Source organism: Schistocerca serialis, chromosome 4 (genome assembly GCF_023864345.2).
Source record: "Schistocerca serialis cubense isolate TAMUIC-IGC-003099 chromosome 4, iqSchSeri2.2, whole genome shotgun sequence".
In the NCBI taxonomy this organism is placed as follows: domain Eukaryota; kingdom Metazoa; phylum Arthropoda; class Insecta; order Orthoptera; family Acrididae; genus Schistocerca; species Schistocerca serialis.
The window spans coordinates 287,965,055-287,991,470 of record NC_064641.1 but is presented as its reverse complement, the minus strand read 5'-3'; the positions used below and the strand labels follow the sequence as shown (position 1 = coordinate 287,991,470).

The 26,416-nt window shown below is 40.4% G+C and overlaps 1 protein-coding gene across 1 annotated transcript in view; it reads right to left on the bottom strand.

The window, feature by feature from the left end:
- Window positions 1–26,416, bottom strand: part of LOC126473891 (general transcription factor IIH subunit 2) — a 104,123-nt gene that overhangs the window by 42,602 nt on the left and 35,105 nt on the right. Inside the window, exon 3 of the mRNA XM_050101230.1 lies at window positions 13,808–13,936. Within this exon, the coding sequence (XP_049957187.1) occupies window positions 13,808–13,936 (129 nt within the window). The remainder of the gene's footprint in view (window positions 1–13,807; window positions 13,937–26,416) is intronic.

Sequence of the window (26,416 nt, the reverse complement as noted above, 5' to 3'; positions counted from 1 at the left end):
TGATTCTGGATGACTTTCCCAAAACCTAACCATTTTCAAATGGCTCTGAGCACTATGGGACTTAACTTCTGAGGTCATCAGTCGCCTAGAACTTAGAACTAATTAAACCTAACTAACCTAAGGACATCACACACATCCATGCCCGTGGCAGGATTCGAACCTGCGACCGTAGTGGTCACGCGGTTCCAGACTGAAGCGCCTAGAACCGCACGGCCACACCAGCCGGCCTTAACCATTTTCCTAGACCTCTTGAGTCCTTTTCCTTCACCCTTCTTCCTTTCCCTTCAACCCTTCTGCCAGAAGAAGGAGCCACTGGAACTGAAAGCTTGCCTATAACAACAGTATTTTATGTGTTTATTCTGTTCCAGCTTGGCGAGTAGATTTTTATCTATCCAATTACATAATATGAATTAATAGAGGGAAACATTCCACATGGGAAAAATATACCTAAAAACAAAGATGATGTGACTTACCAAACGAAAGCGCTGGCACGTCGATAGACACACAAACAAACACAAACATACACACAAAATTCAAGCTTTCGCAACAGACTGTTGCCTCATCAGGAAAGAGGGAAGGAGAGGGAAAGACGAAAGGATGTGGGTTTTAAGGGAGAGGGTAAGGAGTCATTCCTATCCCGGGAGCGGAAAGACTTACCTTAGGGGGAAAAAAGGACAGGTATACACTCACACACACATTGAATACTTTAATATACATACAAAACGTTCACCATAAAATATCTGACTATGTCTGAAGCTTCCGTTATTCACACTACTTTTTATTCTGTATACACCAGGTGATATAATCTATGCAAATTTTAACACTCCTAAATCAGACTTTTGTGGTTTTCATGTTGACAAAAATTGCATAAACCAACCTGCATCTCAGGTGAGATAATCAATGCAAATTTTAACACACACACACACACACACACACACACACACACACACACGATCAGATTTATGTGGTTTTCAAGTTGACAGAAACCGCATAAACAAACCATTAATAAAAACCAAGAAATTTCAACTGGTGATCTGACTATGTTTAAAACTTAGACATACATATGTCGTGAAAATTGTGCAAGATATCAGCATGGTGCTTTCAGTCCATTTATAATGTTAGTCTGTCACAGAAATGATATTTTGGAACATATTGAGTTTTCTAGAGATTATGCAATGTTAAATACTTTTGGTAAGACTCTGAAGATTTTTATACCTTCTCCAAATTGAAGTTCTACCTTACAATGACCCTGGAGCTCCATGGGCATTCCATCATTGTGAGAATAAGAAGGAAGGCAACAAAAATAAGACCAATGGGAGACAACTAATAAGACAAGGTTTTCTTTGGGTGGCATAAAGAAGTAGACAAATGACTGGCTGCTCACAACAGCAGTCTACTGAAGTTAATGATTAGAGTTTGGAGGCCACTAATTCATTTATGTTTATTATACCATGGTTAAGGTACTGCATCAAACTGATTTACTGACTTAGGAACAAATAAGTGAATATGTACCTTAATGGTCTGACTGAGCTGAGAAAGTAAATGCAGCTGTGCTTCAGGTGGTGCATTATCAAATATTTTTGTGTGTCGTGAATGTTTCCAACATGCTCACCGTTTTTCGGCTTTTTACTGTTCCAGGCTTTGGACAGGCACTGGGATAGTTACGAGTATTTATTTATGATATTCACTGTGCTTACTGCAGTCTGTAACAACAATACAGTATCACAGCAAAGCAAGAAAACACAGATGCAACAGAAATTATTAGATGTACATTGTAACGTCATTTGCTGGTTTCACAAAGTCATGTACTGCAAACTGAAATGCCATCTGTATGGTCTGCTCAAAATCACTAACATAAAACTAAAACAGTCATATGGTCATATGCAGTAAATGAAACACTATCTTTTAGGTTCTTATAAAATGATGAAGTGTAGTGCAAGTTTGCCAGTACCACTGTAATCAAATAGACCTCAAAATCTCTCATAGTTCAATGATAAACAAGTATATGCCTCAAAACTTCTACAGCAGTAGACTGCACCACTGCATGTTGACACTGAGCTGCTGTAGGTGTCAACACCACATCCAGAGCATAGAGCAATTCAACTCCTGTCAAAGGATTAACTGGGAAATAAATAATCCAGATTTACAGAGTAATCAGAAGTCATAAGAGATATTGTGAACATGGATGTTGTTCAAGTGTAAAGCCAGAGATTGACAATCACAGGAACGTTACAAGTCGTTGACACACTGCTCGAACAATTTCAAGGTATGACAAGCAGAAGTCGAGCACAATGTCCATGGCATATTTTGCGATAATTGAACATATAAGATGGTGTCCAAAAATTCCTGAAATATATTAATTACAATTATTACATCTGAGAATGAAATTTTCACTCTGCAACTTCCTGCCAGATTAAAACTGTGTGCCAAACCGAGACTTGAACTCAAGACCTTTGCCTTTTGTGGGGAAGTGCTCTAAGAATTTTGAGCTATACAAGCATGACTCACGACCCATCCCCAAAGCCTTACTTCCACCAGTACCTTCTCTCCTACCTTCCAAAATTCACAGAAAATCTCCTGCGAAACTTGCAAGATTAGAGCTCCTGGAAGAAAGGATAATGGGGATGTGGTGTCACTGCCAGACACAACACTTGCTAGGTGGTAGCCTTTAAATCGGCCGCAGTCCGTTAGTATATGTCGGACCCGCGTTTGTCGCCACTATCAGTGATTTGCAGACCGAGCGCCGCCACACCGCAGGTCTAGTCTAGAGAGACTCCCTAGCACTCGCCCCAGTTGTACAGCCGAATTTGCTAGTGATGGTTCACTGACTACATACGCTCTCATTTGCAGAGACGACAGTTTAGCATAGCGTTCAGCTACGTCATTTGCTACAACCTAGCAAGGCGTCATATTCAGTTACTATGTATCCTGAACAGATAATATTGTGAATCATGTACAGTCAAGAGTGACGTTCATAATTAATGGATTAAAGTTACGTATCAAACTAATTACGTCCTCTTTCTGAATTCTAATCCCTTGTCATGTTCCAGACCTCACGTCAGTATAGTCCTTCCCTCCTCACGCCAGCCTGCGTGAGCTAAAACGCGTGCATTTCGGCCTCCTCTAGTAACACGGTGTTGGCTTTTCTGCCAACCCAACAGGGGAGATGTGGGATATACATGTCCCAGCACGAAATTTTCTGATATGCAACTTCTTGGGAGATTAATACTGTATGCCAGACCAAGACGAACTCGCGGCCTTTGGTTTTCGCAGGCCAGTGCTCTACTGACTGAACTACCCTAGTATGACCCACAACCCCTCCCCCCTGCCCCCCACCCCTTTACTTCTGTCAGTATCCCATCTCCTGTCTTCCAATCCTTTTAATGTTATATATAAAAACAAAGATGAGGTGACTTACCGAACAAAAGCGCTGGCAGGTCGATAGACACACAAACAAACACAAACATACACACAAAATTCAAGCTTTCGCAAGAAACTGTTGCCTCATCAGGAAAGAGGGAAGGAGAGGGGAAGACGAAAGGAAGTGGGTTTTAAAGGAGAGGGTAAGGAGTCATTCCAATCCCGGGAGCGGAAAGACTTACCTTAGGGGGAAAAAAGGACAGGTATACACTCGCACACACACACACACATATCCATCCACACATACAGACACAAGCAGACATATGTATATTAAAGTATTCAATGTGTGTGCGAGTGTATACCTGTCCTTTTTTCCCCCTAAGGTAAGTCTTTCCGCTCCCGGGATTGGAATGACTCCTTACCCTCTCCTTTAAAACCCACTTCCTTTCGTCTTCCCCTCTCCTTCCCTCTTTCCTGATGAGGCAACAGTTTCTTGCGAAAGCTTGAATTTTGTGTGTATGTTTGTGTTTGTTTGTGTGTCTATCGACCTGCCAGCGCTTTTGTTCGTTAAGTCACCTCACCTTTGTTTTTATATATAATTTTTCCCATGTGGAATGTTTCCTTCCATTATATTGATATCATTAATTTGAATCCTTTTAATGTGTCAGTTAAGTTCCATATCAGCATATACTGCTGCAAAGTTGAAATTTCATTCTGGAAACGTCACCCAGGCTGTGGCTAAGCCATGTCTCCACAATATCCTGTTTTCCAGGAGTGCTTATCTTGCAAGTTTCACAGGAAAACTTCTGTGAAGTTAAGAAGGTATGAGACGAGGTATTGATGGAAGTACGGCTATAGGGACAGGTTGTGAATCGTATTTGGGTAGCTCAGTTGGTAGAGCAGTTGCCTGTGAAAGGCAATGGCCCCAATTTGGAGTCTCGGTCTAGCACACAGTTTTAATCTGCCAGGAAGTTTCATATTATGTCTTATTTAGACCTTTTCTGCACCATCACCTTCAAAACAGTGCCTTTGGGAGAGAATACACTGATACCAACATTTCTACTAATTTTTGAGATGTGTCCTGGAATCTTTTGTTGTTGCTGTTGTGGTCTTCGATCCAGAGACTGGTTTGATGCAGCTCTCCATGCTACTCTATCCTGTGCAAGCTTCTTCATCTCCCAGTACCTACTGCAACCTACATGTTTCTGAATCTGCTTAGTGTATCCATCTCTTGGTCTTCCTCTACGATTTTTACCCTCCACGCTGCCCTCCAATGCTAAATTTGTGATCCCCTGATGCCTCAGAACATGTCCTACCAACCGGTCCCTTCATCTTTTCAAGTTGTGTCACAAACTCCTCTTCTCCCCAATTCTATTCAATACCTCCCCATTAGTTATGTGATCTACCCATCTAATCTTCAGAATTCTTCTGTAGCACCACATTTCGAAACCTTCTATTCTTTTCTTGTCCAAACTAGTTATCGTCCATGTTTCACTTCCATACATGGCTACACTCCATACAAATACTTTCAGAAACGACTTCCTGACACTTAAATCTATACTCTATGTTAACAAAATTCTCTTCTTCAGAAGCGCTTTCCTTCCCACTGCCAGTCTATATTTTATATCCTCTCTACTTCGACCATCATCAGTTATTTTGCTCCCCAAATAGCAAAACTCCATTACTACTTTAAGTGTCTCATTTCCTAATCTAATTCCCTCAGCATCACCCGACTTAATTAGACTACATTCCATTATCCTCGTTTTGCTTTTGTTGATGTTCATCTTATATCCTCCTTTCAAGACACTATCCATTCCGTTCAACTGCTCTTCCAAGTCCTTTGCTGTCTCTGACAGAATTACAATGTCATCGGCGAACCTCAAAGTTTTTATTTCTTCTCCATGGAATTTTTCTTTTGTTTCCTTTACTGCTTGCTCAATATACAGATTGAATAACATCGGGGAGAGGCTACAACCCTGTCTCACTCCCTTCCCAACCACTGCTTCCCTTTCATGCCCCTCGACTCTTATAACTGCCATCTGGTTTCTGTACAAATTGTAAATAGCCTTTTGCTTCCTGTATTTTACCCCTGCCACCTTTAGAATTTGAAAGAGAGTATTCCAGTCAACATTGTCAAAAGCTTTCTCTAAGTCTACAAATGCTAGAAACGTAGGTTTGCCGTTCCTTAATCTTTCTCCTAAGATAAGTCGTAAGGTCAGTATTGCCTCACATGTTCCAACATTTCTACGGAATCCAAACTGATCTTCCCCGAGGTCGGCTTCTACCAGTTTTTCCATTCATCTGTAAAGAAGTCGCGTTAGTATTTTGCAGCTGTGACTTATTAAACTGATAGTTCGGTAAGTTTCACATCTGTCAACACCTGCTTTCTTTGGGATTGGAATTATTATATTCTTCTTGAAGTCTGAGGGTATTTCGCCTGTCTCATACAACTTGCTCACCAGATGGTAGACTTCTGTCAGGACTGGCTCACCCAAGGCCGTCAGTGGTTCTAATGGAATGTTGTCTACTCCCGGGGCCTTGTTTCGACTCAGGTCTTTCAGTGTTCTGTCAAACTCTTCACGCAGTATCATATCCCCCATTTTATCTTCATCCACATCCTCATCCATTTCCATAATATTGTCCTCGAGTACATCGCTCTTGTACAGACCCTCTATATACTCCTTCCACGTTTCTGCTTTCCCTTCTTTGCTTAGAACTGGGTTTCCATCTGAGCTCTTAACATTCATAGAAGTAGCTCTCTTTTCTCCAAAGGTCTCTTTAATTTTCCTGTAGGTAGCATCTATTTTGTCCCTAGTGAGATAAGCCTCTACATCTTTACATTTGTCCTCTAGCCATCCCCGCTTAGCCATTTTGCACTTCCTGTCAATCTCATTTTTGAGACGTTTGTATTCCTTTTTGCCTGCTTCATTTACTGCATTTTTATATTTTCTCCTTCCATCAATTAAATTCAATTTTTTTTCTGTTATCCAAGGATTTCTACTAGCCCTTGTCTTTTTACCTACTTGACCCTCTGCTGCCTTCACTACTTCATCCCTCAGAGCTGCTTATTCTTCTTGTACTGTATTTCTTTCCTCCATTCCTGTCAATTGTTCCCTTATGCTCTCCCTGAAACTCTGTACAACCTCTGGTTTAGTCAGTTTATCCAGGTCCCATCTCCTTTTTGCAGTTTCTTCAGTTTTAATCTACAGTTCATAAAAAATAAGATTGTGGTCAGTGTCCACATCTGCCCCTGGAAATGTCTTACAATATAAAACCTGGTTCCTAAATCTCTGTCTTACCATTATATAATCTATCTGATACCTTCTAGTATCTCCAGGATTCTTCCATGTATACAACCTTCTTTTACTATTCCTGAACCAAGTGTTAGCTATGATTAAGTTATGCTCTGTGCAAAATTTTACCAGACAGCTTCCTCTTTCATTCCTCACCCCCAATCCATACTCACGTACTATGTTTCCTTCTCTCCCTTTCCCTACTCTCGAATTCCAGTCACCCATGACTATTAAATTTTCGTCTCCCTTCACTACCTGAATAATTTCTTTTATCTCATCATACATTTCGTCACTTTCTTCATCATATGCAGAGCTAGTTGGCATACAAACTTGTACTACTGTAGTAGGCATGGGATTCGTGTCTATCTTGGCCACAATAATGTGTTCACTATGCCGTTTGTAGTAGCTTACCCGCAATCCTATTTTTTTTATTCATTATTAAACCTACTCCTGCATTACCCCTATTTGATTTTGTATTTATAACCCTGTATTCACCTGACCAAAAGTCTTGTTCCTCCTGCCACCGAACTTCACTAATTCCCACTATATCTAACTTTAACCTATCCATTTCCCTTTTTAAATTTTCTAACCTACCTGCCCAATTAAGGGATCTGACATTCCACACTCCGATCCATATAACGCCAGTTTTCTTTCTCCTGGTAACGTCGGCCTCTTGAGTAGTCCCCGCCCGGAGATCCGAATGGGGGACTATTTTACCTCCGGAATATTTTACCCAAGAGGACGCCATCATCATTTAACCATACAGTAGAGCTGCATGCCCTCGGGAAAAATTACGGCTGTAGTTTCCCCCTGCTTTCAGCCGTTCACAGTACCAGCACAGCAAGGCCATTTTGGTTAGTGTTACAAGGCCAGATCAGTCAATCATCCAGACTGTTGCCCCTGCAACTACTGAAACGGCTGCTGCCCCTCTTCAGGAACCACATGTTTGTCTGGCCTCTCAACAGATACCCCTCCGTTGTGGTTGCACCTACGGTACAGCCATCTGTATCGCTGAGGCACCCAAGCCTCCCCACCAACGGTAAGGTCCATGGTTTATGGAGGGGCTTTTGCTGTTAGTGCGTTTAAAACCATCTGAGGTGCTGATCGAATCACTTCCAATGTATAGTACCTTTGACCATTCAAATTGGGTTTCATTTTGAGGAAGAGGAAGAAGTCACATGTAGTTATGTGTGGTGGTACGGTAGATGGGGGACAACTGTCATCTTGTTTCCAGTTGAAAATTCCTGAACAACATAGGCTGCATGCGATCAAGCATTGTCATGATGGAGTATCCAATCATATGTACGCCCCACCTGTGGATGTTTTCACCTTATGTCCACATCATGATAGACCACTTTACTGACTGTCTGGATAGGAGGACAAACTCATTATAAACAACCAAGTCAACATAAAAAATAAACAAACAAGGACGTAAAGTTGCTCTCCACGTTTTGAGCTTTTTTTGGCTGAAGGGAGAAGAAACGCTGTTCTACTGCAATGATTGCTACTTAGTTTCAGTGTCAGAGCCATAAATCCGACATTTGTACAACTGACAACCTTTGAAAGAAATTTTGGATCACCTTAAAGCTACTGTTTAAGTTTCTGGCAGACTCTTCTGTAATATGTTGAAATACTTGTGGCACAAACTTCACCAAAAGCCTTTTTATGTTCAATTCTCCTGACATAACACATTCACATGCATCATAGCTTATTCCCAAGGTTTTGCAGAGGTCTTGAATGGTCTGTCTACAATTCTGCAGAATTAGATCCCTCAATTACTAAAAATTTTCTGGTGGGATACCAGGTGGCAGTCAACAACAATGGTGCCATCATCAGCGTTCACTCTTTTCTGTAATGCTTCACATTCTTCCTCTCAGTCACACTGTAATGTAATACATATTCTTCAGCTTGAAGTAAAGTAGGTCTTCAATCTGAAGCCTATTACAAGCACATTTCACAGAATACTGCAGATTCTAAAAGGTTTAGGCGCATCTGACAGAATTTGTTTTCCTCTACTAACAGGTTTTGTAGCCGAATAAACACTGGATCAATCTGGACACATACTAAGGTTGTAGGTACTACCACCCTAGTTAACTATCATGTTAACTGCAACCAATGTTCACTGAAGAGCCCAGTAAGCATTAAAAAGATGCCATTTTCGACAGCTAAGTAATGGTATGTTTTGTTTCAATAACACACTGCTTACTCAGAAAAGTACAAAATTACACTAACTAGTTGCTTATGAATAAGGGACAAGTTTGCAGACATCTGTGCACAGTTAGCATTTTTTGTAAAAATATAAAACAAATCCCGAAGTATTCAGCTATAATTAGAATAAATGATATTGTTTAGAACAGACTACAGTTCATGTGAATAATTTTTTTACACTGGGAGATAATGCAGGCCTCAATTCACACATTGGACATACCTCTAACATTTCATCTTCAGGTAACAGTGGAGATTCTATCCTTGTAATGCCTGCTGACGAGATTGATTCAATATTTCTGCACAGCCCTATTCTAGGAGCTAAAGGGTGATAATTTCAAACCTGTTGTTTCTGGAGAGTAATGCATAAGTAATGCACTGGGCTTTCAAATGTGAAAACTGCCATGTTTAATAAATACAGTAAATAACACCTTTGTTTTAAAACATACACTCTATACAGCATCTGCAACTTAGCATTTTTTAACTACTATTTCATCTTTGAAGCTATTAGTTTTGCCTCTCGTGTGAAGCTGGGACATGTTTTGTAAGTGTTGAGCATGTGTGCTGCCATAAAAAAACAGAATGGTGTGTGTTAAAGCAACTTCCAGAGAATTTAACAACACTCACACAGTGCTTGTCCAACAATGTGTTTAATTTGAAAGGTTTTTTTTGTCACATATCATGTTCTATTGACTTCATGAATGTTTCTGTGAAAGTCAAAAACAAGAAATCTATCATAAGTTTACAATGAAAAATTTGATGTTTATCTTAGCGCACAAAACCAGCAATGAGTACAAAATGGGGCCCCAGGTCGAAAGCAAGGGAATTTGTAAGAGCCATCTAAAGGTGGATCTGTAATCAATCTGAAACCAGTAATGCTTTAATTTAAATAAACTTCTGGTTACTGCCTAAATTATAAACCTTAAAAAGAAATGTTTGTGTATTTTGGATTATTCGTGTTGTCTTGGGTCTGCATTATCTCGGATTTAGTGGTCATAAGTAACTTGAAATTACTGAAGTTTACAAATTTAGGAACTCACAACACAACCACACACAGAAAATTCATGTTATATTTTTCTCATTACATAAACTCCATTTTTGTTAATGCTTCTTCTCTGGCGCATTTTAAATTGATGTGGTATTAGTTTGTGCTGCATTTTAGTACAAAGCAGTAATGATCTTTCTTACAATACAAGATGTGTAGATTTCTTTGCTGTCTATTTCAAAGTGAGCAAATACTCTTCTACAAAACAAGGTAATAAATCCTGAACACAAAAAATAGCAAGAAATAATAAGAAATCAAACAACTGTTAATACAAAGAAGTTGAAATAATCAAATTTCTGTCAAATTCAGCTTTTCATTTATGCTTACTCTCCTCTTTGTTCTCTGCTTCTATTTTTAGCAATTTTTTCAACTTTAAACAATCTTACAATGTTGTTGTTGTTGTGGTCTTCAGTCCTGAGACTGGTTTGATGCAGCTCTCCATGCTACTCTATCCTGTGCAAGCTTTTTCATCTCCCAGTACCTACTGCAACCTACATCCTTCTGAATCTGCTTGGTGTATTCATCTCTTGGTCTACGATTTTTACCCTCCACGCTGCCCTCCAATACTAAATTGGTGATCCCTTGATGCCTCAGAACATGTCCTACCAATCGATCCCTTCTTCTGATCAAGTTGTGCCACAAACTTCTCTTCTCCCCAATCCTATTCAATACTTCCTCATTAGTTATGTGATCTACCCATCTAATCTTCAGCATTCTTCTGTAGCACCACATTTCGAAAGCTTCTATTCTTTTCTTGTCTAAACTATTTATCGCCCATGTTTCACTTCCATACATGGCTACACTCCATACAAATACTTTCAGAAATGACTTCCTGACACTTAAATCAATACTGGATGTTAACAAATTTCTCTTCTTCAGAAACGCTTTCCTTGCCATTGCCAGTCTACATTTTATATCCTCTCTACTTCGACCATCATCAGTTATTTTGCTCCCCAAATAGCAAAACTCCTTTACTACTTTAAGTGCCTCATTTCCTACTCTGATTCCCTCAGCATCACCCGACTTAATTAGACTACATTCCATTATCCTTGTTTTGCTTTTGTTGATGTTCATCTTATATCCTCCTTTCAAGACACTGTCCATTCCGTTCAACTGCTCTTCCAAGTCCTTTGCTGTCTCTGACAGAATTACAATGTCATCGGCGAACCTCAAAGTTTTTATTTCTTCTCCATGAATTTTAATACCTACTCCGAATTTTTCTTTTGTTTCCTTTACTGCTTGCTCAATATACAGATTGAATAACATCGGGGAGAGGCTACAACCCTGTCTTACTCCCTTCCCAACCACTGCTTCCCTTTCATGTCCCTCGACTCTTATAACTGCCATCTGCCTTCTGTACAAATTGTAAATAGCCTTTCGCTCCCTGTATTTTACCCCTGCCATCTTTAGAATTTGAAAGAGAGTATTCCAGTCAACATTGCCAAAAGCTTTCTCTAAGTCTACAAATGCTAGAAACGTAGGTTTGCCTTTTCTTAATCTTTCTTCTAAGATAAGTCGTAAGGTCAGTATTGCCTCACGTGTTCCAGTGTTTCTACGGAATCCTAACTGATCTTCCCCGAGGTCGGCTTCTACTAGTTTTTCCATTCGTCTGTAAAGAATTCGTGTTAGTATTTTGCAGCTGTGACTTATTAAACTGATAGTTCGGTAAGTTTCACATCTGTCAACACCTGCTTTCTTTGGGATTGGAATTATTATATTCTTCTTGAAGTCTGAGGGTATTTCGCCTGTTTCATACATCTTGCTCACCAGATGGTAGAGTTTTGTCAGGACTGGCTCTCCCAAGGCCGTCAGTAGTTCCAATGGAATGTTGTCTACTCCGGGGGCCTTGTTTCGACTCAGGTCTTTCAGTGCTCTGTCAAACTCTTCACGCAGTATCACATCTCCCATTTCATCTTCATCTACATCCTCTTCCATTTCCATAATATTGTCCTCAAGTACATCGCCCTTGTATAGACCCTCTATATACTCCTTCCACCTTTCTGCTTTCCCTTCTTTGCTTAGAACTGGGTTTCCATCTGAGCTCTTGATATTCATACAAGTCGTTCTCTTATCTCCAAAGGTTTCTTTAATTTTCCTGTAGGCAGTATCTATCTTACCCCTAGTGAGATAGGCCTCTACATCCTTACATTTGTCCTCTAGCCATCCCTGCTTAGCCATTTTGCACTTCCTGTCAATCTCATTTTTGAGACGTTTGTATTCCTTTTTGCCTGCTTCATTTACTGCATTTTTATATTTTCTCCTTTCATCAATTAAATTCAATATTTCTTCTGTTACCCAAGGATTTCTACTAGCCCTCGTCTTTTTACCTACTTGATCCTCTGCTGCCTTCGCTACTTCATCCCTCAAAGCTACCCATTCTTCTTCTACTGTATTTCTTTCCCCCATTCCTGTCAATTGTTCCCTTATGCTCTCCCTGAAACTCTGTACAACCTCTGGTTCTTTCAGTTTATCCAGGTCCCATCTCCTTAAATTCCCACCTTTTTGCAGTTTCTTCAGTTTTAATCTACAGGTCATAACCAATAGATTGTGGTCAGAGTCCACATCTGCCCCTGGAAATGTCTTACAATTTAAAACCTGGTTCCTAAATCTCCGTCTTACCATTATATAATCTATCTGATACCTTTTAGTATCTCCAGGGTTCTTCCATGTATACAACCTTCTTTCATGATTCTTAAACCAAGTGTTAGTTATGATTATGTTGTGCTCTGTGCAAAATTCTACCAGACAGCTTCCTCTTTCATTTATTAGCCCCAATCCATATTCACCTACTATGTTTCCTTCCTCCCTTTTCCTACACTTGAATTCCAGTCACCCATGAGTATTAAATTTTTGTCTCCCTTCACAATCTGAATAATTTCTTTTATTTCATCATACATTTCTTCAATTTCCTCGTCATCTGCAGAGCCAGTTGGCATATAAACTTGTACTACTGTAGTAGGTGTGGGCTTCGTAACTATCTTGGCCACAATAATGCGTTCACTATGCTGTTTGTAGTAGCTTACCCGCATTCCTATTTTCCTATTCATTATTAAACCTACTCCTGCATTACCCCTATTTGATTTTGTGTTTATAACCCTGTAGTCACCTGACCAGAAGTCTTGTTCCTCCTGCCACCGAACATCACTAATTCCCACTATATCTAACTTCAACCTATCCATTTCCCTTTTTAAATTTTCTAACCTACCTGCCCGATTAAGGGATCTGACATTCCACGCTCCGATCCGTAGAACGCCAGTTTTCTTTCTCCTGATAACGACATCCTCTTGAGTAGTCCCTGCCCGGAGATCCGAATGGGGGACTATTTTACCTCCGGAATATTTTACCCAAGAGGACGCCATCATCATTTAATCATACAGTAAAGCTGCATGCCCTCGGGAAAAATTACGGCTGTAGTTTCCCCTAGCTTTCAGCCGTTCGCAGTACCAGCACAGCAAGGCCGTTTTGGTTATTGTTACAAGGCCAGATCAGTCAATGATCCAGACTGTTGCCCTTGCAACTACTGAAAAGGCTGCTGCCCCTCTTCAGGAACCACAAGTTTGTCTGGCCTCTCAACAGATACCCCTCCGTTGTGGTTGCACCTACGGTACGGCTATCTGTATCGCTGAGGCACGCAAGCCTCCCCCCCAACGGCAAGGTCCATGGTTCATGGGGGGGGGGATCTTACAATATAAAGTCAATATTTTCTTTTCTGTTTTACTTTATACATCAAATGGAATTTATTAATAACCTTTGTGTTGAGCTGTTATCCATACCATAAAAATTAAAGTTATGTGTATTAAATAACATAATAATGCTAATAAAACAACCAGCTGACTGCAGTAATTTTATTGAAATGTACTTCTTTTATCTTATTTCCCAATAGCTAAACTATAAAGTACTGTACCTTTATATGTTTTCTTGGATTGCCTGCAAGTTCAGTAATTTTTTCAGCTCGCTTGTTCCTTGTTATGATTATACCAAGCTGACTAATTGGATTTTGGTCAAAAAATTCATCGATGAAAGATTCCAAAAGCTGCAAACAAAGTATTAGACTGTAATACACACACATATGATTGAAGTAACTCGATAACATTCCTTCATTCTAATGACTAGTCTTAACATTTATCCTAAAATGTGAAGGACATTGTCTTATCGCATAACATTTTTGACATGATTTTACATTACAGCGCATTTTTAATTAAAGAACATCACAAACAGAATTCAATGAGATGTTCCTCTTAAATTTAGCACTTCCTCATATAAAATTTCACCATGAATATAACAACATAATATTTTTCTACTTAATTCTTTGTCTAAAGCAGTTACATTTACTTCTTGAGATGTAACTTTATTGATATGCAAGCAGCATAATATATCTACATGTACTTTTAAAAATCATATGTTCCACATCACCTCCTAAACCACTGGATCGATTTCAAGTGAACTTGGTAAACGTATCACTTACTATATGGAACGAAGCGTCTCTCTCTAATGCCCAAAGCAATTTCAACCAAATTAGATATATAGATGACTCATTATTTGTATAAAAATACAAAATATTCCACAGGAGGGGCTCCCTTCTCTTTCTAACAAAAGAAAATGCCAAGTTTTTACAAATGTACTTCACAGAAGGAAAAGACTTGGAGCTAGATCAAAGTTGTCATTCAGTGGCAGGTGTAAGGCATGATGTAGTACTGAACCTTCAAGGAAAGTTTCATGAACAGAATGAGTCCATCTGTTTCTGAGGTACTGTTTGAAACTTGAAATAAATGTTGCTTTCAAAACTGCTTGACTTTCTTTTCAATCCACAGTCTCAAGATGAAGGGAAAAAAGGTCAGTGAATTTGAAGAAATGAGATGAAGTAATTACCTTATTAAAGGGTAACAAGTGTTCTATTTTCACACATAAAAAAAAGTTGAATCATTGTCCATGACTTCTTGCATACTTCTTACCTAGATAGAATAACAAGTTTCCTCAAGATTCTGATGAAACTGCAGGATGAAATTTGCTGCAGATACTGGTGTGTGTGTGTGTGTGTGTGTGTGTGTGTGTGTGTGTAAGGCTTTATGAGAAGAGCCTAATTGTATTCCTTATTAAAAACACTAATTTACTATAGAGAAAACAGACAAATAGGAACAGGTAAAGGAAAAATGTAATGATCCTAAACGGACTTCAATCCCTGGAGTAAGAACAGCTTGGCACAAAGAGGTTCAGAAGTACAAAAAAGCTAAGATTTAAATCTGAGTTGACTAGTAATGAGCTGTGAGCATTTAGTAAGTTTAAGATGAGCTTGAAACTTGGAGAAAACTGCAGAGTCCAGTTGTAATAATGACAGACAAAAAGAAGAGATCATGAAGCACTAGATATTAAACATAAAGATTATGCAGGTATTTCAAAGGAATTCTAAATTAATAAAATTAGAAGATCCAATTCAAAATTAACAGCTGGTGAGTTTGTCATTGTGGAAACAATATAAATAATCAATAGAAAAGAGAATGTTGTGATAGATGCAATTATATCTATAAATATTAAACAGTGCAATACTGAAAATGCAAAGAGTTCTAATTGGTAACAGTTTAATTTTCCACATTCTGGATGATACAACAAGAAATTTGGTATTAGGAGTAAATAGGTGCAAAACTGTATTATTTAAATAGAATTATTTTTAAAACATCATGAATAACTAATTACACAATTAAACTGAAATAGTGCACAGGGAAAGGCGTTGCTTTAAAATTCTGCACTGAATACACTGTATCTACATGTTTAGAGAGTAGAGCAAAGTGTCTGTTTCCATACACATAAAATCAGTCTGCAGAATTACAGTCATATCTCACCAATACATATCAACTTGAATTCTTGAAAACAGCATGCACTTCAGTATAATGGCTTTTTTTGACAAAAAGCAGCTCTTCTGCTGAAATCAACACACACTGAAGAATGAAAAATTATGAGGAACTCTGTACATCTTTCTAATTCATTGGCAGAGATGATAAATGTAACACATTTGTTGGGTCTATAATTACACTGCCTTGTATTGTCATTGTTGCCTACAGGGATGTACGTTGTGGAAGATGAACGCAAATGCAGACTTCAGTATCCAGTCCTGAAACTGCTATGGCTAACATTTAAGGCATAATCCACCTGAAGAAATGTTGAGTGCCACAGAACCACTTGGTGCCACTGAAGATACAACAAAAATCCAAATGATGCATAATGGGTGTAGTCAAAGAAATATGGAGAATTGAAAGAAGACAGATTTTTCAGAAGCAAAATATATCTTCAGAATAAATTTTCACTCTGCAGTGGAGTGTGCACTGATCTGAAACTATCTGGCAGTTTAAAAGTGTGTGCCACACCAGGACTAAAATTTGAGACCTTTGTCTTTTACAGGCAAGTGTTCTACCAACTAAGCTATCCAGACACGACTCATAAACCACCCTCAGAGCTTTATTTCAGCCAGTACCTCATATCTTATCTTTAAAATTCATTAGCTATGCTCAGATAGCTCAGCTGGTAGGGGGACTTGACCACGAAAGGCAAAGGGCATATGTTTGAGCTCCAGTCTGGCACATGGTTTTAATCTGCAGGAGGTAACAAAATATGTACATGCCACTGGTTCTGAATGAAGAAAAGATTACAGTCAAAAGAGTTGATGGCAATTTTCAAACAGAGCTACAATTAAAGCAGGCATGTAATACAAGAAAATTATCTTTAAATTGTCTTCAAATCCAGCTGAATAGAGATGGAGAGAACAATGATTGAGTCTGAAATTCTAGAAAACAAAAGCTTCATACAGTACCAGTGTTTGTACTGAGAAGTGTGGTAATAAAATGTCAGATATTTAGTGGATTTGATCAGTGACTTCAATACCAACAATATCCAGTACATATCATTAATATTTCAGTATTTCCAATGTACGATTAGTGGAAGTGCTTCATCTAATAAAACTGCACTTCTGTGAAAGAGAATTCCTGACTTCCTACTTAAGACTTTATAGGTTTCATGAATTTTTTAGCTATTAATTTTACTTCCAATGTAATTCCATATACTGTGAATTCAGAAGCATATTTCATGAAACCAGTGTTATATATTTTGGCCTTTGCTCAAAAAGTACACAACTTACAACTTTGACAGGATTACATTTCACTCCATTAACACTAAATAAAGGAAAAGTTGAAGGTCTTAATTACAGTTGTTTATGGCAGTTGAACGAGCCCACAATGCTTCAAATCTTAACCGAGTGCTTGACAAACTATTTGTAAATATTTTTAAAATGAAAGTCTGTAGACAAATAAACTTCACCATTTGCATTTACAATGAAATTTTCTCATATGCCCTTAAGAAACACCCTAAAGTTTTCTGGAGCTGACAATTTCATCATTCTAGTGCTTTTCTCAAGGGACAATTAGCAGAAAAAATAAATCTTATGGCCAGGAGCAGATTAGCACAAATGAAAAATCTTCCTTCAATAAAGGAGCACTGGTCAACTTTCCAACTGTCCTCGGAGTTTTTCGTGGTGGCACACTTCAATAAAATCTTCTCAGTAATTTTGAATAAAACAATCGAGCTTTCGATAGCTGTCTCCGCCATTGTCATCAGGAGTTGAAATCAATGACTGTCGGGACTGACACAGGGATCACTTATATAAATATAATGGCAGCATCTGAAATCTTCCAGAGAGGGCCGGAGTGGCGCATGGATGGAAAGTGAGTTGGGCAGTTCATAGTGGCTCTGTCCTACTGAGTGGTGTCACATGGTGCAAGTGGCCAGTGCCATGTTTGAAACTGCCACTCCTGTGTCCCTACAAGCACCAAGCCTACGTCTCTGCTTTCCCTCAATGTCCAAAGCTCACCCTATGCCCTACTAAGTGCGTACCCCTGGTCTCTGTTAAAACTGTTGCTGTTTATTCTAAATTTGGCAACTTCTTTGATAACATAATCCCAGTACGATGTGGTTTGAGCAAAAACACTTATTTTTTCAAATTGTATTTTAGGGCCATTTTCTAAGCAGTGTTCAGCCACAGCCATCTCTTCAAGTTATATTTGTCTGATGTGTCGTGAATGCTCTGCACAATTCTTAGCAACAGAGGATACGGTTTGACCTCTGTAAATACTACCACATCCACAGGGGACACCATACATGTCAGGAACCTGGAAGACCTATGTTGCCTTTAACAGGGTGTAATGTATCTCCATTTTGGAGGTGGTCTGGGACACTGGTCTCAGTCCACGTCTCTTCAGCACATTCCCAGTCTTGCTAGTAGTTGCTCCAGAGAATGGAAGGAATGAAGCTGGCTCGGCCTCTTCTGCCAATTCATGACATTTCATCAATGACACTTAAAAGCATTAAATGGTTATCATCAGACATACAGCAATCTTTGGCCTGTGTACTAATGTGTTCAGTACCGCTTTCTTGAGTGCAGGATAGTGAAAGCTGTTGGTGAGATTGCCTGTACACTGAAAAACCCACGCTGGCCTCCTGCCTTCTGTTCAACCAAAACATCCCAACATCGGCCCTACAGTTTCCACCTGAGATCGGCACGGTGTTCCACCAAGCCTTAGCAACAACATACTTTATGTATCACAACGAATATTATGAGATGACGGATGGCACAGCCAAGGGATCCCCACCGTTTCCAGCTGTCGTGAACTTTTTCATGGTGCGTTTTGAGGAGGAAGCTCTGAACTCTGCGAGGTAGTGACCATCTTGCTTCCCAAGATATGATGACATACCTTGTCGATATGGCCTCATGGTGAAAATGCACTGCAGCAGTTCATCGACCACATGACTGCAGCAGTTCGTCGACCACATGACTGCAGCAGTTCGTCGACCACATGAATGGTATCTGTCCTAACATTAAATTTACTGATGAGTTGAAGACGGATAGCAAGATTGTGTTATTGGATGTTTTAATTGAGCAGAAGGCAGGAGGGCGGCTTGATTATTCAGTGTACAGGAAATCGACGCACACTGACCAATGCTTAAATACCAACAGCCTTTTACCACCCTATAAACAAGAAAGCAGTATGGAACATTTTTAGTACAGAGGCCAAAATTACCGCATATTTGACAATGACCATCTGGAGTCTGAATTTTAGCATTTGAAGCACATGTTCAGAGAAAGTAGTTACAGCCAAGGAGAATTGGCTAAAGCTTTCAAGTGCCACTGACAAAAGACACCTTCTAAATCAGAGGAAGAAAGCGTGCCAGCTGCATTGCTTCCATAGTGTGGAGCAACAATTAGCAAGATAGGGTGCGTGCTGAAGAGACACGTAGTGAGGCCAGTGTTCTAGCCTGCCTCGAAGATAAGAAATATGTTATTCCCATTAAAGAAAATATAGTCTTCAAGTTCTTGGCATGTATGGTATCTCCTGTGAATATGGCAGTATTTAAATACGTCAAACCATTTGCATTGTTGCTGAGCAATGTGCAGTTCATTCACGACACATTAAACAAAGGAATCTTGAGATGATGGCCTTGGCTGAACATTACCTAAGAAACAGGCATAATATATAATTCGAGAGGAAAAATGAGCGTTTTTGCTCAAATCACTTCACAAAGGGATTCTGTGATCACAGAAACAGTCAACATTAGAATAAATAGCAAAAATTTAACAGATACCAAGGGTGTGCACTTAGTATGGCATGGGGGTGAGCTTTGGACATTGAGGAAAAGCAGAGGCTAAGGCTTGATACTTGTAGGGAAGCAGGAGTGGCAGTTTCAAACATCGAAGACACTTCTCAACTATTATTTCCATTTTCCAGAGCTGTCAATTTCACCACTCTTAATTCTTTTTTCAAGGGGAAGATATGCAGAAAAAATAGGACTTATGGTCTGACTTACAATGGCACAAATGAAGAACGTATTTTTTTCAATAAAGGAACATGAGACAGAGCAAGCTTGAGTTTACGACCTGCTCTAGTTACACCGCTACTAATGTGTTTTTTTTCCCTGTCTTTAATTGCTATTTTGTTCCAATTTCCCATAACAAGTATAAACTGATCAGCCAGAACATTATGGCCACCTACCTAATAGACGGTAGGTCCACATTTGGCATGGATAACAGTGGCAACATGTCATGGCAGCAATGAGGCCTAGGTAGGTCGCTGGAAGGGAGAGTTGGCACCACATCTGCACACAAAAGTCACCCAATTTCCGAGAATTCCAGGGAGGGGGTTGATGAGCTCTCACGCCACGTTCAATCACACCCCAGATGTGTCTGATTGAATTCAGATCTGGCGAGTTGGGGGGCCAGAACATCAATTGGAACTTTCCCATGTATTCCTCGAACCACTCCACACACTCCCGGCCTTGCGACATGGCACATCATCTTGTTGAAAAATGCTACTGCTTTTGGGGAAATATGATTGTCATCAAGGGGTGTATGTGGTCTGCAACCAGTGTTCGATACTCCTTGGCCATCGTGGTACCTTGCAGGAGCTCCACTGGACCCATGGATGCCCATGTAAACGTTCCCCAGAGCATAATGGAACCACTGCCAGCTTGTCTCTGTCCTGCAGTAGTGGTGTCGAGGAGCTGTTCCCCTGAAAGACAATGAATTTGCACCCTGCCATTGGCAAGATGAAAAAGGTATTGAGATTCATAAGACCATGCAGCGATGTGCCACTGTGCCGATGTCCGGTGTTCATGTGGGAAGGAGAGAAGTAAGCACTGCCTGATGGAATGTGCAGGGACTAGATGGTAGCAGGACAAGGCTGCCAGTTGCAATGTCGGAAGGCTGTGGGGAGGAAATGGGAGAATGGGGAGTGGATAAAGGAGAGGAGCAGAGAGGGGAAAGAGACGATGTGCACATTGGCTGGGAGTGGCGCACAATGAGGTTGAGGGGACATGAATTGGAAGGAGATCATAGGAGAGAGGGAGTAGAAAGTATTGGGTGGAGGGTACAAGGACAGTGGATTACTGTAGATTGAGGCTGGGATGATTCTGGGAGCAGAGAATTTGTTATAGGGATAACTCCCATCGGCACAGTTGAGAAAAACTGGTGGTAGAGGAGAGGACCCAGATGGCCCAGGTTGTGAAGCAGCCATTGAAATCAAGCATGTTATGCTCAGCTACATGTTGTGTCAGAGGGTGGTGCACTTTGCTCTTGACCAAAGTCTGGCCGTGGGTATTCATTCCAGTGGACAGCTGGTTGGTTGTTATATCAATATAAAAAGCTGTGCAATGATAGCAGCAGAGTTGGTATATGACATGACTGCTATCGAAGGTGGCCTGGCCTCTGATGGCACAGGATAAGCCTGTGACAGGACTGGGATACAAGTGTTGGGTGGGTGAACTGGACAGCCTTAACCTGGATCTTCCACAGGGATATGATCCCTGTGGCAAGGGATTAGGATTGGGAGTGGCATAAGGGTAGACTAGATGTTGTGGATGTTGGGTGGACAGGGGAAAACTGTTTTAGGAGGGGTGGGAATGATCTTGAATAGGATGCCCCTCATTTCAAGGCAGCCCTGAAGAAGGATGTGGTTCAGTTGTTCCATTCCGGGGTGGTTTTGGGTGACAAAGAAGATTTTGTGTGTAGTGGGAGGACTGGGTTGTGGCATGAGAAACCTGTTTGTGGACTAGGTCTGGGGGAATAGTGCCTGTCTGTGAAGGCCTTTGTCATATCTTCAGCATACTGGACAAAGGAGTTCTTGTCGCTACAGATACAACCTCCCTGGGTTGAAAGGCTCTTTGGGAGAGATTTTCTGGTGCAAAAGGGATGAAAGCTGTTAAAATGCATGTAATTTTGGTGGCTGTTGGGTTTAATTTGGACAGAGGTGTGATGGAGCTATCAGAGAGGTGGTGGTCAACATCCAGGAAGGTGGCACACTGTGTTGAGGAGGACCAGATGAAGCAGATGGAAGATAGGAATGAGGACCGAATGAGTTCAGTTCATGACAATATTGTCAATGAACCTGAACCAGGTAAACGGTCTGCAGTTTTGGGAGGTTAGGAAGGTTTCCTCTAGATGGCCCACAAACAAGTTGGTATAGGAGGGTGCTAAGCAGTTGCTCACGGATGTGCCACTGATTTGTTTGTATACTTTCCATTCAAATGAGAAGTAGTTGTGCTTTAGGATTAAGTTAGTTTAAGGTGTGTGAGGAATGAGGCACTGGATTTAGTGTCATTAGAGCATTGGGAGAGGTAGTGTTCAACAGTGGCAAGACCATGGGCATGAAGGATGTTGAAATATAGGGAAGTGGCATCAAAAGTGACGAGTAGGAGTGCAGCAGGTAAAGGGGTGGGGATGGTGTAAACTTGGTGGAGGCAGTGGTTGGTACCTTTTATGTGTAAAAAAATCTCGTGTAATACCTACCTGCTAAAATGCCTTTCTAGCATAATAGCGTCACCAGTCTTAAGACAAATCTATTTTGGTATTATACACTCCCACCTACAATACGGTATTGAGATTTGGAGCGGGGCACCAACGGTATACATGGATAGGGCTTTTAGAGCCCAGAAGAGAGCAATTAGGATAATAGCGAATATTAGTAAACGTCAATCCTGTAGAGAATACTTCATTAAGTATAATATACTAACAGTGTATTCATTATATGTTCTAAGGACTATACTATTTGTAAAAGAAAATATGGAGCACAGTATAATAAATAATGATACCCATAGTTATAATACAAGGAAGAAAGAGGATTACCACATAAAATTCAGAAATAAAAAAGCAACCGATCATAATCCATTTTCTGCTGGAAGATTTTTTTACAACAGACTGCCAAATACCATAAAAATGTTAAAAGGAAACATATCTAAAATAAAATTAAAGCAGCTGTTAATTGCTAAATGTTTGTATGCCATCAAGGATTTTTGATGTTGTATGTACTTTATTTCTACTACTAAACTATTATTATTGTTCGTGTATGTACTGACTGACTATTTCCATGACTGTAAAAGTTATTATGGACAAATAAACCATTATAATGTATGAGGCTAAATTTTGAGCAATTGGTCGGTGGTGTTAGTCAATGAGGGCTGAAAATCTTTAAGTGGGATTACAATAACCAGCTACAATGGGGCATCCAGGATTTTTGTGTTTGTGGATCTTGGGCAGCTTGTAGAAAGTGGGTGTGCAGTATGCCATAGGAGTGAGGAGAGAAATGGGATTCAAATCAGAGGTTCTGGGAAGGGCTTAAAGCTTTCAGCAGGGATTGGAGGTTATGTTGGACATCTGGGATGTCGGTGGAGGAGTCAGTCAATTTTCCCCTGCCACCCCACCCTAACCCTCCCCCTTCCCCACAGTCTCCAGGTTCTGTGCCTGGCAGCCTTGTTCTGCCTCCGTCCAGTCCCTGCACACTTTGCCAGGCAACGTTTATTTCTCTCCCCACACCCATATCCTGTTATCACTCTCCTTTCTCTGCCTCACTGCAGATGGCTGCTTTCGATTGACACAGTCACATTCTGACTGGAGTGACTGCGGACAGCACTGTTCTGTGTGCGAGGTACGCTTGCTTGTCTGAACGGGAGTGTGTTTCCTTTCTGAAGATGTCTTTGGCCAAAAGCCCATTGTGTAACAATCTTTTCATTGTGACTGTCTGCAACTCAACATTTCATCTTTATGGGGAGTAGTAATCTTTCCTTTTCACAACACTGTTGATATTCCAATCAGGACTTTACATTATTTGATCTGTTCCACAATCCAGTGATGATTTCCTTTGTCGCTATCTCTAAAGCATTACTCTACTCAGTGTCTATTTCTTCTCTTCTTCCTCTGTGTTTTCAATCACTTTCCAAACCACAAGTTCTCTGACATCTGGGTCACACTGTACCAATGGTCATGTCTGTGCACAACAGATGACTACATGACTACTTTGACTGTTGGTGCAGAAACTCATGACCCAAAATCTTCCTATTGATCACCTTTCCTCCCTCAAATTCACTTATTTTAAAGTGTTATTTTCCACACCTACCCATGCCACGTGAGCTTGTGCATGTTGACCTCATCAATCTCCCCCCCACTTCCCTTCACCCAAAATGGGCGTACCCCCATACCTTATATGTTCCATCCTATGCACTTTTTTTACATTCCTGTGTGGTGAATGTTTACATGTTTGGGCATATGTGTATGCATTTTTTACACACTTTTTTCATTTTATCCAGCTCCCCCCACAACCACCTAATGCCTTCATTTGCCCATTTCCTGCATTATTTCCCATTTCTCCAATACCATCCCTGCCACAATGGACCCCTGCTCCATCTTTCTGCACCAGTTCAGTGAAGTATCCCTTTCCCTGATTAAGATCCGGTCCCAGATCCTGTTCCTTGACTGCTGCCTAAACTATGAATTCTTCCTCCCCCTCCCCCAAAAACGGCCTAACCACAAAAATTCTTTTCTCTGGATCCCAATCTTCCTTTCAGAATGAGCCTCACCTTTTCAGGTTCGGCCAGTCCCTGTCCCTCACAAACCTGGTACTAAAAATACACATTTCCATGGTACAGGGATCCCAGAACCACCTTGGTTCCCTCTGCAACATACTGTTACTGCACAATCCATACTACAAACATCACATCTCTGAAACTGAATCCCTTGCGCTCCCATACTTGTAACAGCATTCCAGACACCACCTCCATAAGTTATCCAGCCTGCTGATATCCTACTGGTGCCTTGGAGCACCACTATCGAACCCGTATCTCACCTAAAGTGTGCCTCCTCATCAACTCCTCGTACCACCAGACACTGCCTAGCTGATATTTTCAACTTACCACATCACCCAAAACTCCCTACCAACACCCTACTAAATCCTGAGTCGAAACAATTGTGGGACACTGTTGTTAACACTCAGGAGGCTGACGCCTGTTAAAATACGGGCACGCCTGACCAGCCCGAAAATCCGACGCCCGTAATTTTAGAGGCGCGTGTGCTTGATCTTCCCTTTCCTTCCTTTACGTGTTCGTAGGGCTCCCAATGGTCTGGGAGGCACAGAAGAGGCTATAATTGAAGTATTTGACGCTAGATGGTGCGCGCATGCTGGACACGGAAGAACCACTCTTTTTTTTTTTTTTTTTTTTTTTTTTTTATGAGGCTTTGCGAGCGGGAATATTCTGCCGCACACGCGCTCAGTTGTATCGTCATGGCAAAGCATGGTTTGGCGGATGATGAAATCGCTCGTGAGTTATCGCGCGAGTTTGAAGAAAGTTATGTTGATTTTTCAGAGTACGATGATTTGCTTCATTCTGATGATGACGTAGACTACATTCAAGAAGAAGATTCTGAGTCTTCTGGTAAGTAATGCAGGTAACAAAATATGCAATATTTTTATTCAGATTTCAATTGAAAGAGCTTTCAATACGTAACTACTGTAGTAAGTGATTTTATTTGCAAATACTACTTTTATGGTAGATTCAGATGAGGAGAGCGAGCGTTCAAGTTCTTCAGAAGCATGTATTGCCAATGTTCTTGCTGATACCACAACTGCAGTGCATGGGCGGCCAAGGGTGAGTGTGAGACCAAGAACTTCGTGCCGTACCGATTCTGAGGAAGGCTGGACGACTACTGATCATGTGCCAAATATCTATCCATTCTCAGAACATGCTGGAAAGTGCAACCTTACCAGTTTAGACCAGAACATCACACCTCTAGACTTCTTTTTATGTTTACTTACAGAGAGTATGGTGAATCACATAAAGCAGCAAACTAATCTATATGCACAACAAAGCATAAGGAAATTACGAAGCACAAATTCCTTTTCCCTATCTGCTCACTATCCAAGTGGAAAGGAGTTACTCTCATAGAAATAAGAAAGTTTCTGGCAATTGTAGTCCATATGAGTGTAAGTGTGAGACCCCGTATACAAGATCACTGATCCAAGAATCCTGTTGTGTCACGTAATTTATGTCCAAACATCCAGAGACGAAACAGGTTTCTTTCTATTTTGAGAAACGTTCACGTCAGTGACAATTCAGTTGCTAAGACAAAAGGAGAGGCTGGCTATGACCAGCTGCACAAGGTGAGACCCCTCCTGGATATGGTGTCTGCTAATTTACAGCGAGCATATACATCCTCTCAAAACATTACAATTGATGAAGGCATGTGCAAAGTTGCCACAGAAGCCAAATAAATATGATATAAAACTGTACATGTTGTCAGAGTCACAGACAGGTTATGTCTGTAATTTTTCTGTTTATGCAGGTGAGAGGTCTGACATAGAGACACTTGTAAAGACATTGCTTGGGAACCTGTCAGGAAAAGGTTACACTTTGTTTACAGACAGATTCTACACCAGTCCAGTCCTTGGTTCAGAACTGGAAGCTGCAAAAACTGCTCTTGTGGGAACTACAAGAAAATCTAGACAGGGAATACCTTCTGCTATAAAAGATCCGAAACTTCAGTGAGGTGAATTAATTTTTAGGTGTAAAGGAAATATCTAGGCATTCTGTTGGAACGACAAAAGAAATGTGCACATGATAAGTACAAGGTACACTGCTGAGATTGTGACGTTTATTGATAAGAGAGGCAGAGAGAAGTCAAAACCAGCCTGTGTGGTGGAATATAATAAAA